This window comes from Neoarthrinium moseri (genome assembly GCF_022829205.1).
Source record: "Neoarthrinium moseri strain CBS 164.80 chromosome Unknown scaffold12_Wmoseri_CBS_16480, whole genome shotgun sequence".
Taxonomy (NCBI): domain Eukaryota; kingdom Fungi; phylum Ascomycota; class Sordariomycetes; order Amphisphaeriales; family Apiosporaceae; genus Neoarthrinium; species Neoarthrinium moseri.
The window spans coordinates 396-17617 of record NW_026055126.1 but is presented as its reverse complement, the minus strand read 5'-3'; the positions used below and the strand labels follow the sequence as shown (position 1 = coordinate 17617).

The 17222-nt window shown below is 51.1% G+C and overlaps 6 protein-coding genes across 6 annotated transcripts; 4 read left to right on the top strand and 2 right to left on the bottom strand.

Moving 5' to 3' along the window:
* Positions 1-571: 571 nt before the first annotated feature.
* JN550_004367 (uncharacterized protein) lies at positions 572-2315 on the top strand (the record flags this gene model as incomplete). The annotated part of the gene is made up of 2 exons (XM_049315874.1): positions 572-1086; positions 1136-2315. 2 exons carry the CDS (start codon positions 572-574, stop codon positions 2313-2315), a joined length of 1695 nt encoding a protein of 564 aa, XP_049173439.1.
* Positions 2316-2801: 486 nt separating this feature from the next.
* JN550_004366 (uncharacterized protein) lies at positions 2802-3443 on the top strand (the record flags this gene model as incomplete). Its single annotated transcript, XM_049315873.1, has 1 exon — positions 2802-3443. One exon carries the CDS (start codon positions 2802-2804, stop codon positions 3441-3443), a length of 642 nt encoding a protein of 213 aa, XP_049173438.1.
* Positions 3444-4312: 869 nt separating this feature from the next.
* JN550_004365 (uncharacterized protein) lies at positions 4313-7788 on the bottom strand (the record flags this gene model as incomplete). The annotated part of the gene is made up of 3 exons (XM_049315872.1): positions 4313-7172; positions 7231-7483; positions 7725-7788. 3 exons carry the CDS (start codon positions 7786-7788, stop codon positions 4313-4315), a joined length of 3177 nt encoding a protein of 1058 aa, XP_049173437.1.
* Positions 7789-9003: 1215 nt separating this feature from the next.
* Positions 9004-12527, top strand: JN550_004364 (uncharacterized protein; the record flags this gene model as incomplete). The annotated part of the gene is made up of 6 exons (XM_049315871.1): positions 9004-9776; positions 9838-10462; positions 10595-10958; positions 11030-11500; positions 11906-11971; positions 12061-12527. The coding sequence occupies 6 exons, from the start codon at positions 9004-9006 to the stop codon at positions 12525-12527; spliced, it is 2766 nt and encodes a 921-aa protein (XP_049173436.1).
* A 1193-nt stretch (positions 12528-13720) lies between these two features.
* JN550_004363 (uncharacterized protein) lies at positions 13721-15199 on the bottom strand (the record flags this gene model as incomplete). Its single annotated transcript, XM_049315870.1, has 1 exon — positions 13721-15199. The coding sequence occupies one exon, from the start codon at positions 15197-15199 to the stop codon at positions 13721-13723; it is 1479 nt and encodes a 492-aa protein (XP_049173435.1).
* A 707-nt stretch (positions 15200-15906) lies between these two features.
* On the top strand, positions 15907-16917 carry JN550_004362 (uncharacterized protein; the record flags this gene model as incomplete). Its single annotated transcript, XM_049315869.1, has 1 exon — positions 15907-16917. One exon carries the CDS (start codon positions 15907-15909, stop codon positions 16915-16917), a length of 1011 nt encoding a protein of 336 aa, XP_049173434.1.
* Positions 16918-17222: the final 305 nt, after the last annotated feature.

Below are 17222 nucleotides of genomic sequence, written 5' to 3'. Positions count from 1 at the left end.
TGCATTTGTCGTTAACGACTATATGACTTCTGTGACCAGTAACAAGTACCTCCCGTACGAACAATGCGATGATGATAGCGGCCGAGGCCTCCCTGTCGGATTAGCCGCAAGCCACTGCCGGGTATCTCTCTAGTCCAGCGAAACTAAGACACAGTTCGCTCTGGATTACGTGCTTAGCTCAAGCTCTCCAAGGAATGTGGCTCGGAAGGGAAAGCTTGTCGAGCCAACCATCCCAGGGGCGGGGGAACCGACAGGGATGTAGATAGTCCTGCGCAAATGAGACGCCATGTCTGACGGCAACATGTAAACCTGGGGATTGAAATCTCGTACAAAACAATGTGCTGGTCCCAGAGCGTTGGTAACTCTGTTTCTTGTGGCTCACTTTGTCAAGCTGTTCGGCTGTCCCTGATCGACCTGAGCCGCCTTTCTTTTGGGCATCCGCACCTTGCTACGTTCGCAACTTGCACCTTATGCACATTGATGGACCCGGGTGCATTCCGCTCGCAAGAAATCAATTCCCTCACTCTGGTCGCAGCAGCACTTGTAGGAAGCGACCCGAGCGCATTGCACGATGACCTCGATATCAGGAGGTCGAAATGGAGATAGCCCGATGGGCGAAAAGGACGTTAAGACTGAGAATCTTGGCGGGGAAACTCTGCATGAGGGTCTGATTGAAGTCGCTGGCAATGCGGACCAACTTCAGCGCCATCTTGGCAATCGCCAAATCCAACTGATCGCCGTCGGCGGTACCATTGGCACCGCTTTGTTCGTCAGTATCGGAGGCGGTCTGATGACAGGGGGCCCGGGCAGCCTGTTCATCGCATTTACTCTCTACTCCTGTCTGCTTGGGCTGGTCAATAACTGTATAGCGGAGATGGTCGTCTACATGCCTGTGTCCGGCTCATTCATACGAATGGCTGGCAAGTGGGTGGATGAGTCTTTTGGTTTCATGGCAGGCTGGAACTTCTTTCTCTACGAAGCATGCCTGATCCCCTTTGAGATATCAGCGTTGAACCTGGTTCTCACGTTCTGGAGGGATGACATCCCAGCTGGTGCGGTGTGCGCTGCCTGCATCGTTCTCTACGCGTGTGTTCTGACCCCCAATGCCATCTGTCGCTATACTAACAACTTCAAGGGTTTTCAACGTCATCGCAGTCAAGTACTACGGCGAAGCTGAGTTCTGGCTGTCGACTGGAAAGCTTCTCCTCATCGTTATGCTCTTTCTATTCACATTCATCACGATGGTAGGGGGCAATCCGCAGCATGACGCGTACGGGTTTCGCTATTGGTACAGTCCTGGATCCTTTGCTGAATACGTGACGACGGGGTCTTTGGGTCGATTTCAAGGATTCCTGGGGTCGCTCTTTTCAGCTGCATTCACGATCGTAGGTCCTGAATACCTGGCCATGGTGGCCGGTGAAGCCGAGAGACCGCGCACGTACCTCAAGCAGGGATTCAAGACAATGTACTGGCGATTCGGCACATTCTTCATAGTCGGAGCTCTCTGCGTTGGGATCGTGCTTCCCTACGATGACCCGACCCTCCAGAATGCCGGTACAGGCACTGCCAACGGCAGCCCATATGTTATCGCTATGCAGAACATGGGGATCAGCGTGTTCCCACACATTGTGAATGCTTTGATGGTCACGAGCATCTTCTCCGCCGGCAATGCTTACACATACTGTGCGATGCGCTCGCTGTATGGTTTGTCGCTCGAAGGGCATGCTCCCAAGTTCCTGTCTCGCTGCTCCAAGCAAGGAATCCCGATCTGGGCATTTCTTGTCACGATGTGCTTCCCCTTCCTATCCTTTCTGCAGGTCTCCAACAACACTGCCCAGGTGGTCACGTGGCTCGCCAATTTGACGGAGGCCGCTCAGATCATCGACTTTATCGTCATGAGCGTCACATACATATTCTTTTTCCGCGCTCTCAGGGCGCAGGGCATCGATCGCAAGACACTGCCGTACGTTGGCTGGTGGCAACCTTGGTGCGCCTATATCGGTGCAGCTGGTATGACCGTCATGGTGTGTATCTATGGATATACCACCTTCTTACCAGGCTGGTGGGACATTGGGACATTCTTTTCGTACTACACGATGGTCTTTGTCGCCATCATCACCTATACAGGCTGGAAGGTTATTAAGAAGACCAAGTTTGTACCTGCGGCACAGGCAGACCTCGTTTGGGACAAACCTGTGATTGATGCTTACGAGAACTCATTGAAAGACCCACCGACGAGGTTCAGGGATGAGATTATGCAGATGGCTGGCTTGAAGAAGCGGGAACGACACATTGGGATAGATGTATCAAGTTGAGTCAGCATGGATCGGACCCCAATGGCTATGGCTCTGGTTGCTCCGTGATTCCGGTTTGTGAATCAACTAGAGCGAAATCAAGCAGATACGATCCCTCGTCGTGGTGCCTACTGTCAGCCGGACTCAAACTCGACAGCGTGCCCCGATGTCACCATCACCCATCTAACGGCAGGAAAAGAATACGCAGGGAATCGCAATTGGACGCTTCAGCTACTATCGGTGGTTGCAAGAGATGAGATTTGCAAGGGGAATAATATTGAGGATTAGTGGTTCCTCCCCTAGGGGGGTCACAAGGCAGTCAACTTTGCGCCGCATCCCTAGGCTAGCTTGACCTGTCGTATTGAAAATTGAAGACGGATTTTGCGTGCACATCACCTCTCGGCCATCATTCTGCAACTTCACTTAAAAGGGCAAACCACCAAGCACAACAGACAAATTCCACACCCACACATCCGTTTCTGGTCATCATCACTCTGCAAAACCGTCATGGCAGATAAAGCTGCGATTTACATCGTCCGACCCGGTCATTCGATGCAGCATGGCATCCCTGATTTCCCTCGCGCTGACCCAACTTTGACCAGCCGAGGCATGGAGGAGAACGCCCAGGTCCCTGCCGGTGTTAACAAGGTCCCTACGCTTCTTCTCGTATCCCCACTCACCAGAAGCATTGAGACAGCATTCTCGATGTTCCCTCTCGCCCGCGGTTTCAACCAGTCCAAGATCGAGGTTCAGGTTTGGTCCGACCTCCGAGAAGCAGATGATCAGATCTGCAACCAGACTTCACGACTCAGCCAGCTGATGACCGAGTATCCGAACCTGAACTTCAAAAACTGCCGCGAACACTGGGAGTACGAACAGCACACCCACAATGGTGCTGTTGCTCGAGCAGAGCGCGTCCGAGCCCGCGTTAAGGAGCTCTCCGCCGACTACAACACCATCTGGATTATTACTCACCAGATTTTCATCGGCTACCTCGTCGAGGGCACCCCCTTCAGATCTAGGGACACCCGCAAGTATGAGTTCGCTGCGGAGGAAGACCAGGCCCCGGGTGTTGTGTTCAACAGAGAGACTGGTCAGGAGCAGGACTACGGTCCCACCATGCTGGTGGAGAAGATTGAGCACATCTAGGACAGAACAACAAGAAGGCTTGGCTGAGATGGTTACTGGAGTAGATGATTGTATCTCTCCCGGGAAGAGGAGAGGATGAGAATGAAAACAGTACAATGGGTACTGGACAAATACAAGTCGTGGACCATTATTTCCCCTTTGTGCCCTACGACTCTGTGTGACTCAAGTTTTCCACGACTTCGACAAAACACGATCCCGTTTGTTCAGACGTGTTACTTCTCACCATGACATGTTGTTGCGTGATTTGGTTACCGCCGCCGGGCGACCCTTCTGGGGGGTGGCCGGGCACCTCCGGGCGGCTTCCGTACTAACCGGACCGGACCGGCATTCGGTCCCACTTATCGGAGCTCCAGCCGGAGCTGCTGTCCGCAGAATCCTGGCCTTTGGGCTGCTTCTCCCGCCCTTGAGCATCCTGGAATACGGGCCACAAGAAGTTTGTTCCTGACGTTTGCCATTTTCTTTAGCATCAACGGATCGGAGCGAATAAGTGAGAGCTTTTCTGCTAAGCCTTAGGCTGGTAAGATGCCTGGCAGAGCAGGCTGGCAGCACTCCTCTTAACATGCACATCATCCTGGAATCCCTGGTAGATACTGGCATCCAGATGAGTGGCTATACCAGGATCTCTATGCCTGAATTCGCAGCCAATTGGTGGCCCGTGAGAATCGTGATCTTCTTTACGAACACTCGCTGCAAGATTACAGCGCACATCTGGTGTTCTTAACGAGTCTGCCAACACGGTTACTTTCCTCGAACTTGAACAGTGATTACAACATATTCTACAATGGCATTATATACTCATTGAAATCATGTTTCTCGCAACGTCCAATACAATTGACCCCATTCGTCTAGGAACAAATATTCTATGGTGTTTAAGCGAAAATCTCGGCGAATATCCGGGCTTGGAGGATGTCTTGGAATGATTTGGGAGATGCATTCTCGTTATTATCCCACCCAATGTCACCAGTACCCAGAATGTAAGTCAGCTGGTCAATAGTTGAGTCGAATACCTTTTTACCACCACAGAAGTAAATCATCGCCCCTCTGTTCCACAGCTCCCGGATTTCTTGACTACTTTCGCGCAGCTTTTCCGTTATGTACTGGCCTTTGACAACTTCGCTTCTGTTGCCAGACACATCTACTCCCGCTCCGTGGCTGAAGGCACGGCGTACAGTGACGACGCCGGATTTTTCGAAACTGTCGAACTCAGACCGGTACAGGTCATCCAGTTCGGCACCTCGACAGCCGAAGAAAAGTAGCGCTGGAGTGGTAGGATGCCCAGTGTTTCCTCGGTGGCCGATGAGGCGATCTTGGATGAGCCCACGAAATGGCGCGAGACCTGAGCCGACAGCTATCATGATAATCGGTGTCGATTGGGGGACACTCTGAGCTGCCAATCCTTGATCATGGGCCATCAGTGTAAACGGCTGTCGCTGATCAGTGACGGATATATATACCACGTCGCCGACTTCTAGTGATGCAAGATAGTTAGACGCCAGCCCCTTGAATGGGATCACAGTCTGCTTCTCTACGACTCCATACGTCAAGCTACCGTATCCGGGTTGCCACCTTGGAGAAGATGAGAATGAGTAGGTTCGTGGGCGCATTGGCGGAATCATTGCGAGAAAGCAAGAAAAGGTGATTGGGATTTCCTCACGGGGAAATAACTCCAGGACGTTCAGCAAGCACATGTGCTGGTCTCGGATCTTGGATTGGTACCTTTTTGTCGCCAAATTCTTCAGCATCTGCTTCGTTGATGAGAATCGGGCGATGTCAATAAGGTTGACAATGGCCTTCACACTTGCAACATGGTTTAACTCGAAAAACCCGGACAGAAGGTCCGATGCATTTATCTGTGTATTGAGTGGTAGCTCTGGGGCCGCGGAAGCTGTGCGGGAATTGATTGTAATGGTCTGGTCCCCTTCAAGCCCAAAACGTGATAATGCCCGCTTCACTATGCTGGGGTCGTTTCTAGGGAGGATCTGGACATGAGCGCCCGCCGAATAGCTGACGCTTTCGGGTAATCGAAGCTCCAAGTGCCTTTTCCGAGGGACACCAGGGTAGGATAGCTGGCTCGCATCGGTAATGACCGCTGGTAAAAAGCCCTCCCGCATGGAAATTCGCATGGGAACATTGACCGTCAACCCCAGGGGCAAATTGGCTTGAGAATGATGGTTTATCATTCCAGCGCTACCGCATAGCATCGGCCAAAGCGTGTCCAGAGTCCAACATTGAAATTTTTCAAAAACATTATCATAAGCGGTGTCAACTTTCCCCATCGGCACCAACTGCTGAGAACCAGCCTCCAACATGCGTTTATTAATGATCTGGGGCACTTGGTAAAGCGTGTTTCTCCAGCCGCTATGCCCACACGCAAAGACAGCGAACTTAATACCACTTAGAGCAGCTGGGGGAAGGCCTGTGACCCAAGTATAGAACTCTGCCGCATTTCGGGAAGGTTCGCCATTGTATGATGCAGCAATGATGACAATTGGGCAGTCAGTAGGGAAGAATGACCTGAAATCATTCAGCGGTGCTTTCACTGCTGCGAAGCCCCTTTCGTACGCCTCAAGTGCAATCTTCTGGGCCAAAGCTTCACACGTGCCAGTGTCGGAGCCATAAAGAATCGTTATTGGCTTCGGTGCTGTAGATTCGACGCCAGTTGCTGTTGTTGTTGCGCTGATCCCAGGGGTCACTGGTATAGATGTAGGCAAGAACTTGAGACTCTTGTAGAAGTCTGATGGTTTTCTTCCGTGTCGAAGTGCAACCCGTATTTTGAAACCGTCAGGCTTGATAGTGAGAAGGTGCTTCACTCGAAGCTTGTAATCTGGGTCATATTTCGCCAACGAAAAGTCGCGCAACAGCATCGCCAGTATCAACTGAGCTTCTTGCCAAGCAAACGACCGTCCAACACAGCCACGTAGACCGTTTCCAAAAGGTTTCCAAGAATTTCTTGGTAGCTGATCAAAGTTATTTCGGAGCATCCTTTCCGGTTTGAACTTGTCAGCATCTAGCCCCCACACCTTGGGATCGCGGTGCAGGGGGTCCAGCAGGACACATATCGATTCCCCGGGCTTCACATGATACTTTCCGCCAATAGTCTCGTCATGGAAGGGAGTTACGTAGAATCCCGGTGCGGTGGGCATGAGGCGTAGCGTTTCTCGCAAAACAGCATCGATGTAAGGTATATTCTGGAGGTGGCGGAGAGTCAAGCGACCACCAGCAAGACTCCTGTCAACCTCAGCTTGCGCCATCGACAAGGCTTTGGGGTGCTCCAGGAGATAATAGACGGCAAACGACAACATGCCAGATGTGGTTTCGTGACCTGCAACCAGGAACGTAATGAGGTTGTCCACGATCGCATCGTCGTCGAGTCCATCACCACTCTCTGGGTCTCGGCCATGTATCATGGCATTCAAGAAATCGTCCTTCTCTACAGGGGTTCTTCTCCTTTCATCAACGATTTTGTGACACATGTCTCGCAATACTTTTGTGTGGTTGCGAAACTTCGCCATTGCACGAGGACGAAACCAAGCTGCACATTCAGGGAGCATGGATTGTAAGTCGGCCTCTCCTAATACGGCCATCATGCTTTCAACAAAAGGATGGGTTTTCTCATTGAGATAGAAACTGTTGAATCGATGGTCCATCAGGCACAGAGCGATTGTATCGAGAGTAAGGCGTGTGAAGTCGCTCGCAACATCAATTGCAGTCTTTTCTCCGAAACGCGCCCTATATGTAATGTGTCAGTCCTTGTTAATGTGCATGGGAATCTGCGGGGATTAAGTACCATTTCAAACATAGCTGTTCAGCGATATCGTTCATTTCGTCGAACATCCCTTGAACGCTCAGTGGTCCAAATATCGGTCTGAGAATACGATGGGCAACTGCCCAGGCGTGACTATCGTGATGACCTGTGAAAAGTCCGTCATGAACAACCTGGCGGAGGGTATATACTCCACTTGCCACGAGCTTGTGGAACTTTTTCTCGTTGCATACCTCATTCGCCAATTCATGACTCGTCACCACGATCTCCTTTTGACCTGCGAATGACAGCTGGAATGCTGGACCTTCATTTAGCCCGGAGGCCGGCTACGTCAGTGTGCACTCTGCTGGCAGTCATTGTTATATTGCGCGTGTGACGTACCATGCTCCCGCGCGAGGCGGAAGTAAGAATCAAGGGGGTTTCCTAAATCTATATCGAGAATATTGCCGATAAATGGTATTGCTAGAAATTATGGTTCAACAGAATTGTACCGTGGCATTCACCAACCCATCACTTACCTCGCGGACCAGGAAGACTAGCACTTGATCCCTTGCCATCGTGTATTGATGCGTCTCGAGCCATGATGGATTCGATGCATGAGAGTGTAATCGATGATATCAACTACGCATACAGTGAGTAGCTATTGGCGGTGGAATCCTTATGTACGTCCAGAATAGCAGTTGTCCGGAGGAGGCCTCCGGCATCGAATGGTGGTATACCCATAAGGACTGTTGAATCGTCTGCGTCGAACTTTGAGGGATTTCCACACAGCTCCAACTCTTCTGACTCAATCCACGGGTTTCCTGATTTAGCAAATCGCGTTTTTGTCCAGCACACGGATGGGCGGTGCCGGTGCCAGTGAAGGTCGGCATGTGAGATTTCCTTTTACTCCCACCTCTAAGGCAAACTTTGATCCCCACATTTTGAGTGTCAACAGACCAGGTATCAAATCCCTCACCGCTGCATCATTTCTCAAGAAAGGGGTTCTCTTTACCCATAGGCTTCATTTGAAGTTATCCCGCGAAGTGGCACTAAACGGGCTGCAGTACTAGATCAGCGCTGCGAAAAAGTGAGCTGCCGGACCTTGACCCCATGCAGTATGCATGAAGAGATTGGCCAAGTAAATAGCGGGAATGATAAGCTAGTACATTCTTGGAGAAGCATGCAGTATGTGTATGCACTTCGTGAATAGTAGGTGAAAACTGCGAGGGCCAAGCTTTCAAGTTTCGAGCATCGTGCTTCAGGAACAGGGTCTGGAAAAGCTTGAATTACGGGGCGGTAATCTTTGCAGGCCTAAAGAATTTGGGTGCTTGATATTGAACGAGGCTTTTGATCGGCCATCAATTACCGTAAAAGCAACTCCGGACAATCCTTCGGACAGCGTCCTTCACTGCCCGGAAGTTCGGCAGGGGGCACCCAGTTATGTCTAGGGACTCTGCGGTGTGTTTGACTATTAGGGAAATCCGTAAATGAAACGAGTCCCAAACAAAACGGGGCATGTCAACTGCAAGTTGTATGAGGCTATTATGCATTGAATACTCACAAGTCTCTCGCCTATGGCAATCTCACTCATATCAAGCGGGTAATGGCGGGGCCAAATAAGGAATGTCACTCCAGAGGGACCTGTCGCTGTCTCTATCTAGAGGTATTCAGCGCGAAGAAGCATCTGCTATTTAATACGAGTACAATCCTCAACTATACGCGCAAAGGCAAATTTTGTATCACGTCCTTTTTCCATGCTGTGAATAAAGTACTTCTTAAATTTACACTGCCACTTGGCCGGTTCGAATAGCCATAATGAGTATCTCAAGCACAGATATTGCAAAAGTGGCAGGACACACAGTCACAATCGAGGAGTTCAATGTCGATGACGACGAAGGCCCTCAACTGGTGCCACAGAGTTGTCCTCCTAAAGTCAGTCGTCTTGGTATGTTGCGAGAGGTCGCAACTTTGGCTTTCACTCGACTTCGGGTAAGCTTCAGAGTGAGACCCTGGAACCAAACGGCATCCCCTCGGCCCCTCTCGGAGAAAGGACTGTTCATGTATCATTATGTTGAGCCTTTATTCCAGTGGTGGGGTGCCAATCTTCGAATACTGAAGTCTCAAAGTCTTGGTGTCGTCGCTGTTGCTGATGCATCTGGAGCAACAACAACATTGATCAATGGAGCGTCTCACAACTATGCTGGTCTATACAAGGCCTTTCCAGAATCGGAGGAACTTCAGAGATTGTGCTTAGATCAGTTGCCAGTCTCAGATAGTGATGCGGTTCCTCTGCTCCGCAATGCTGTTCACCGGCCCATTGCTGAGTTTCTCAATACTGCATTTTGCTTCACCACTAGTACCGGCTACGGAGCTAACTATGTTGCTTTACCCGCCCTCATCGAAAATACGAAGACAGCCGTCGTCATGGACCATAACTGCCATAACTCAATGTTTACAGGTGTATTCTTGGGCAAATGCACCTCCGTGTGGAAATTCAAACACAATCATATCGGCCACCTGCAATCAATTCTTGAGGAGCTTGCTGTTACCGAGCACCGCGTTATCGTACTCATCGAGGGTCTTTACAGGTACGATAGGTTCAAAGATCGCTCGTGCATTTTCATAGTGGCTGACCTTCTCCTGTCACAGTATGGACGGCGACATACCCCCACTCGATAAAATTTACCAGCTAAAACAAAAGTTCGGCTTTGTCCTGTATTGCGACGAGGCACATTCTTTCTTATCCTTGGGTAGCAGCGGTCGTGGATGTTTGGAATTTTGGAACGAGGCCCACCCAAACGCAATACTCCCTTGGGAGATGTTCGACATTCCCACCGGCACTCTATCAAAAGCTGTTGGCGGCATTGGGGGATTCATTGTGGGCCAATCGCAGTTTCAGAAATGCATACAACAACGTATATCAAGTATTGACGAGCAGAGCAACATTTCTGTCCTTACATCTACCATGGTACAAACGCTCTGGGTCCTAGGCCACTCGGCCATTCTCAACCAAAACCTCTGCCGTCTCTCTGAGATATCACAGTACTGCCGCAGCGAGTTGGCCCGTGCTGGTGTCTACATCTACGGTCATCCAGGTACACCTGTGCTCCCGGTGTGGGCTGGCAGACCAAGCAAGTCGGCTGAACTGTCCTATTGCCTCAGGAAAGTCGGTCTTCTAGCTAGTCCTGTTTCAGCACCGGCAGTCCCATTCTGGGAGAGCAGGGTGAGGGTAAACCTCTCTGCTGACTATTCTGATGATGACGTCAACAAATTGGTAGGTGCTATCATAAAGGGGGCAGTCAAGACAGGCATATGTCCAAGAAAACCTTTTTTGATACGGCGACCATTCGAATTCTCGGCTCAAGGGCAAGACTATGACAGACCAGCCGTATGTTTGCATACACAGCGGGCGATTCAGGATCTCGTACAGGCGACCGTATCTTCCTGTCCAAATTACCCAGCACTTGATGCAAGTGCTCTGGCTGTTGGCCATAGATCACGAAATATCTACGGTATTGGCGCCGGCTCCGCTCGTTGGATTTCTGGGACTTTTCCGTCCCATCTTACAGTTGAAGCGATGCTGTCTCACGCCACCGGTACGGAGGCAGCAATGGTGTACCCAGATGAGTCCATTGGCCTTACATCAACGATTGCTGCTCTTGCACGACCAATCATTGGTTTCAAAGAGCACTACATACTCGTCCCCCGTCGTTTTAGTGGTCTTGTGCGGGATGGCCTAGCATTAATACCACCCAGCAGAACGAAGGCGGGTAAGTAAATACTGTCATATTCAAACGCTGCTTTGTCACTGCAGAACCGGTACTAACAGTAGAATTGACAGGCTTTGTGGAATCCTACGACATTTATGACGATTTAGCGCTGCAGATTCGGCGATACAAAGGCCAGGCACAGGGTGCAAAAGCCTGTTTTACGGTCTATGTAAGAGTGACTTCCATTCATGACGACGAAGCGGAATATGACGCGATTCCGAAGTCATTGATACCAAAGATCTTGCGAAACCTCTCCGCAACCGTCAGTAAAAAGTGCAATATAACCGTCTTACTGCACACAAGTTCCGATCTCCTCAGCACCGCAGAGCTGGGTCTCCCTGTGCAAGCAGGCCTCAACATCCTAATATACGGCTCATTTGCAAGGATTTCCGCGCTGCCTGGCGGCTATCTAGCTGGTGCAAGGAGTTTGATTGGGGAGTTCAGATACACGAGTAGAGGCTACATGTACACTACTTCGATGCCGCCCTTCATTATGGACATGATGCAAAGTTTGCTTGAGCGCAAGACTTGTCACTACTTAAGTAGCTAAGGAAGGGGCGCTGGAATCGGCTACATAAGAAATTTAGAATTGGTAGTGTGAGCCTGCGCCAAACTCTACCCAGGCTAGAAACCAATCCTCCGCAACCCGCTGACTAATTACGAATGATACTTGGTTTGTATACTGAAGGAATGCTTTAACCTACCCTTGAATCTATCTCCCGCCATTTTCATTACCGGCTTCTACGGGGATTGGCCACAGGAACCTTTGTGAGGGTGACTCACCGTACATCTTTGCCGAGGTTGAGCCGATTTGGGATGACTCTTCCAAGGTTTACACTGTCATAATCGAGACCTCCCTTAAGGTTTTGGGAACCACAATACTAGCAGCCCATACCTATGAGGCAACATGGCCTCTCTCGATAATTATAATGTTCTTGCGAGACTAGAACCGTTTATGAGTCGCGACGCTGGTGACGACCGCCCGCTCGTTGTGATGACATGTGGTCTAGCAGGTAAGCAAGCCGCTAGGATCCGGCAACCCCAATGAGCTTGACGACCTGAGTTCCGTTGCCCCAGCAGCTGATTCCACCTACGTCTAAAGGGGCTGGGAAAACAACAACAGCAAAAGCAATCCTTGGGCATTACCCAAACTTTGAACGGCTATCGATTGATGAGATCGTTTTCGCGAAGCACGGTATCTACGGGGTCGACTATCCAGCAGATGAGATCCTATACGAGGAGTACCTGAATGAAGCAGGTGCTATATACTTAGATCGCTTCCAAAAGCTTTTGAGAGAGCGCAGAGACATCATCTTGGAAAGATCCTTCTACGCCAAGGAGGACAGGGACGAGTTCCGATCGTATATAGAAAACGAAGGGGCACGAATAGTCCTGGTATATCTGCATGCTGGAGACAAGGAGCGGCTTTGGGCTAGAATATGTGAAAGGAGTGCGAAGAAAAAAGATGCAAACTCGGCTTTCGACATTACTCGCGATACTTTCAACAGGTACTGGGATGGGTTTGAGGCGCCAGTTGGGGAGGGAGAAATTGTTATCGAAGTTACGTAGTTTTTGATAGGCACTATGATAAGGACATCTATTTGTATAAGCCTTTTACTCGACGTTGTCTCTGTGCGGCCATATTCGCTCCCGGAATTAAGTGTGAACGGCCATGGACCACATCAACGACAGTCTCTCTAGATTATATCGTCCTCAGATAGTGGGTAATGGCTAGAGTATTACCCCTTTCCAGTATAGTTGAAGCAGCCGGCGGGAAGTCCACTTGCGATATTGAAGAAGGCATCACAGCACATAATAATTCAAATGACAATGGCTTTCCAGTCTACTCAGGGAACGAAATTGCCTCCGCAATCGCCCACATAGAATGGCGGAATCTACCCGTGCCGCTGTAGCAGAATTCCTGCAAAATGTGGCGATTGGCTTAGCCTCGTTAGCTGTGAGGTTGAAGAAGAATGAGCCCGAGGGCGAGACAACGAAATGAGCAGGATACTGCGCAATGTAATCCCGATTAACGTAGTTCCAGTTGTTTCCATAAGCCTTATTCGCAGTCTATAGAAGGCCGTTATCTACGTGAACCTGTGGACGTGTGGATATAGCGCCGACCTTCCAGGAGCAAGGACTATATCTTCGAGGTCCAAGACACGGATCGTTTTGATGATTCGAATGCCTGCCTAGTACTGAAAAAAGGCTGTATTGTTTCTCACACTGTTTATGATTCGGGGAGGGGGTTAACACATCTGTCTCTTGGAGTGCTGTAGTTGAACTCATTGGCATAATAATATGTGAGACCAGTAGGCTGCGGTGGAATTAAGCTGCCGGTAACAGTGTCCGCGTGTCACGGCAGTGCATTAGGTTTACAGAAGGTCCGATGAGATACCGAACAGTATCCGCTATATAATCCCTATCTTGTCCCTCTTCCTTGAAAGAGGACAATATTCAGTCTCTTGATGAATTGAACCATACAATTGGACTTCTGATTATACCTGACCTCACAGCCCTTTTGACACCGCGACACTAGGAATCGATTCAACTAGGGTCGCCGTCGTTACTGGCGTGCTGGACAATATGCGTGGGTAGGTCGACATGGTTATAGACATAACAGTTGAGGAGGAAGTATCTTTTGCGGCTTCCGTTGACATCTTAGTCGTGGTATATTGAGCCAATGATGATGCCTTGCCCGCTGTGTGTAAATGCAATGCTATCGTCTAGTCATACGTCATGATGGGCCAAGATGCTCGACCTTATCTTCGTCTCCTGAACCTGCTCCCGAACCCAGGCCCACCCTTTGCGCCGTTGTTGCGCAACTTGAGCCGCTTGAAGTTGGCATGTGCCATGGCATTCACCTTCTTTGCCGCCTTCTTGATCGGGTTCTCCTTCTCGTCCTTGGTGACCTTCACAGCTTTTTCCGTCTTCTTCGCCGTCTTGGTCTTCTTCTTGGGCTTCTCCTCCTCACCCTCACCGTCAGAGCCTGAAAAGTCTGACCCAGATCCAAGATCCACAGTGTCTGAATCGCCAATCTTCGTAGAGTCGTATTGTGTCTCCGGCACAGTGTCTGAGGTCTCCTCCTCGATGTCGGATGGCATGTCTTCGAGGGACTGTTGTGGCCGCCTTGCACGTGTGGGCCGCATGTTGACCTTTCTCGTAGTTCGCTTCTGTCCTTTCTTCTTAAAGACCCTGAGAGGCTGGCCGTCACGACCCCGTTGTTCCTCGGGGTCACTGTCAAACCGGCCTTCGTCGTCAAATCCACCCAGAAGTTGTGGCGCTTGGCTGTCGGGGACCAGAACATCTTCCTTGGCCTTTGGCTGAACAACCTTGGGAGCCTCTGACGGCTCAGCGTCATTCTCCATCTCACGCAGTGCCTCCAGGTCATCATCCAGCTTCTCCTCTTCCATCTTCCGCAAACTAGCCACCACGCTGCTGAGGCCACGCACAAGAGGCTTCCGCGGCAGTCTGAGAGGCCTGGGCGAGACGTATTTGCCATCCTCATCGACGGGAGGCAAAGGAGCCCTCCTTAGGAAGGCGGGCGTCGAGAACTGCAGCTTGCTGGTCGTACTGGGGGTCCTGGCACCCTGCACGTTGGGGTCTCGCTTCTTCAGCGGCGTCATGAAGGTGTCGAGCATGGCGCGCTTGCTTGCCGACTGCGGTGTTCTCCCCAGTTTGACAGCGCTCTCGGGGTCCATCTCGGCAAACGATCGCTTAGTAGGCGTCGCGTGCACCTGCGGATCCGACACGGTGGTGTCTCCATACCGCGCGCGCGAAGGCGTATTCTCGTCGTTCTCCTCAAGCAGATCGAAGAGTCCCAGTACGCGACCATCCCGCTGGGGGGTAGGCCCGATTGACGTAGGTACAACTGGGCTGAACAGTCGGCGAATCGACGGCGTCTCGAAGCTATCAATGATGTCGATATGTTGCTGGGCCTTGGAGGGCGTGGCAGCAGGTCTTGATCGCTTGGAAGGAGTCTGAACGGGTGCCGCGTCGGTCTCTGACTTGCGCTTCCGCGACTTGTCGTGCTTCTTTGGTGGTTGGACCTTGCCATCCAAGATGTCGCGAACCTGGTTGTACTTTTTGTACTTCTGGGCGATTATGGGGTTCTGCTTGATGTCGGTCCTGCTGGGCTTCTTGCCGTCGTTCTTCTTGGCCCAGTCTCCCTCCCAGCGCTTCAGATCGGCGCGCAGGTCCTGGGACTGGATCTCGTACTGCTGTCTCTCGGCTTCCTCCATGTTTTCGGTTGTTGCGGCAAAATGCAACACATCAATCAGGTTCTGCTAACACACTGGATCCAGAATGCCAGAGTCTCAAGTCAAAATGTACATGTGGCTGGCTGCATGAGTGAGAAGCTTCACGTCATAAGAAAGCCGGGAATTCGCATACGAGTTAGATCCAATGGAACGCGTTGACTTGAGAGAACAGGACGCGACGCGACGTGGGGCAGAAGTACCCATGTCATTACAGCGCTCCAGGCCCCACTAGAGCTGCAAGCATTGAGGCTCGCTGAGGCGCTGCGGCTGGCGGGGCATCACAAGGGGGGTGGGGGGCCTCAGCGTCCTTAGGCTCTTCTTTAGTGAGCAGCCACTCCGTACCTTCAGGCGCGATGTGAATTTCGAGGCCATTTGACTTGCAGATGGCACCAGCGTGAACATGGAGTTTTGGCGCCACGGTATCATACGAATGCTCGATCAATTGAACTACGCATGCCTCGAAAAATAGTGGCTGTCGTTGCGTATGCGCTGGATGATGTAGTGTTCTGAAGGTCTTGAGGTCCTCGCTCCTGTCGACCACATAACATACCGGTACCTCACAGTAGTCTTGGTACTCTGCTGGCTTACCTAATGCTGGCCCGATTGCTTTCGGCTTGTCCGAATCTCACGAGGTCCGCCACCGGCCGACAGTGGAGTGCCTTTGTCTTGCATTCCCAAAATCGCAACACATGGAACCAGAGTCTGCTGAGCCCGTGGATATCAGAGCTCAAGTGCTGCAGAGCACGCTGAATGAAGTAGCAACGAGGCATGAAGGCGGGAAGGCCGACAGCACAACCGCTGAGTGCTGTGTCATCTGCCTCGAGGCCGTGAGTGAGGCATGTGAGGCAAAGCCATGTCGCCACAACAACTTCGACTTCATCTGCCTTGTCAGCTGGCTTGAGCAGCAGTCGAAGTGCCCATTGTGCAAAGCAGTCGTCAGCGAGGTGTGCTATGAGGTCGGAGAATCAGACGAAACATCCTGGAAGACATTTGTGGTTCCTGAGAAGCGGGAACCAGCCGCACCATCGACCCCCCGCAGACCACTCCCACCACGGAGAAACTGGCCATATTACAGACCACACCGGCGGCGTCACTACGAAGCCTCAGCCCAGCCACCGACTGAAGATGAGGAAGTATCACGGCGACGCGATGTCTACCGCAACCAGACATACTCATTACATGTTGGGTCGAATCGCATGTCCCAGTACCGGGACCTGACGCCCCAGCTTTTCGAACACGACGCTGCTCTGGTGTCACGTGCTAGGATGTGGCTCAGGAGAGAACTGAAAGTCTTTGAGTTCCTGCACACCCCGTCCGGTACTGGCGACGACGAGCTGGCCCGACGGCGCGCCAATAACGCCGAGTTCTTACTGGAATACATCATCGCCATCCTCAAGACCGTTGACATCCAGGGGAGTCAGGGCCAGGCGGAAGACATGCTGCAGGAGTTTCTTGGACGTGAGAACACGCGGCTGTTGATGCACGAGCTAAAGAGCTTCCTGAGGAGTCCGTACACCTCACTGAGGGATTGGGATCGGGCTGTGCAGTACGACAGATCAAAGAAGCGACGAATAGATGATGATGAAGATGCTGCGCCGAGCTCATCGCGCTCTTCCCCGCGACCGAGTGACGCAAGCGGCAGACCTAGGATACGGGGCGATTCCTATCGACCGGTCTATTCTGATTCGGACCGCCGTTGAGACTGGCTGTCTCCGTGAATAATACGTAAAAGAACATATCTGCCGTGGGTGGAATCTTACTAAGTAGAGTCTCACTATATCTCGTGCAATATTGAGATACTGCAAAGAAAAGAAGGATACTACGTAGCGTTAGAAGAAGACCCGTATATTTCCGAGGGAACATACCTCATAACACAGTTTAATAGCAGCAGCAGCTAGATGATACACCTATAGCACTTTACATGATTAGGTCGGAGTTGGCCTCCTCCAAGATGTTCGGTGGCCGATACACTTACCCATATCTAGAAAGACTCAAAACCTGGATG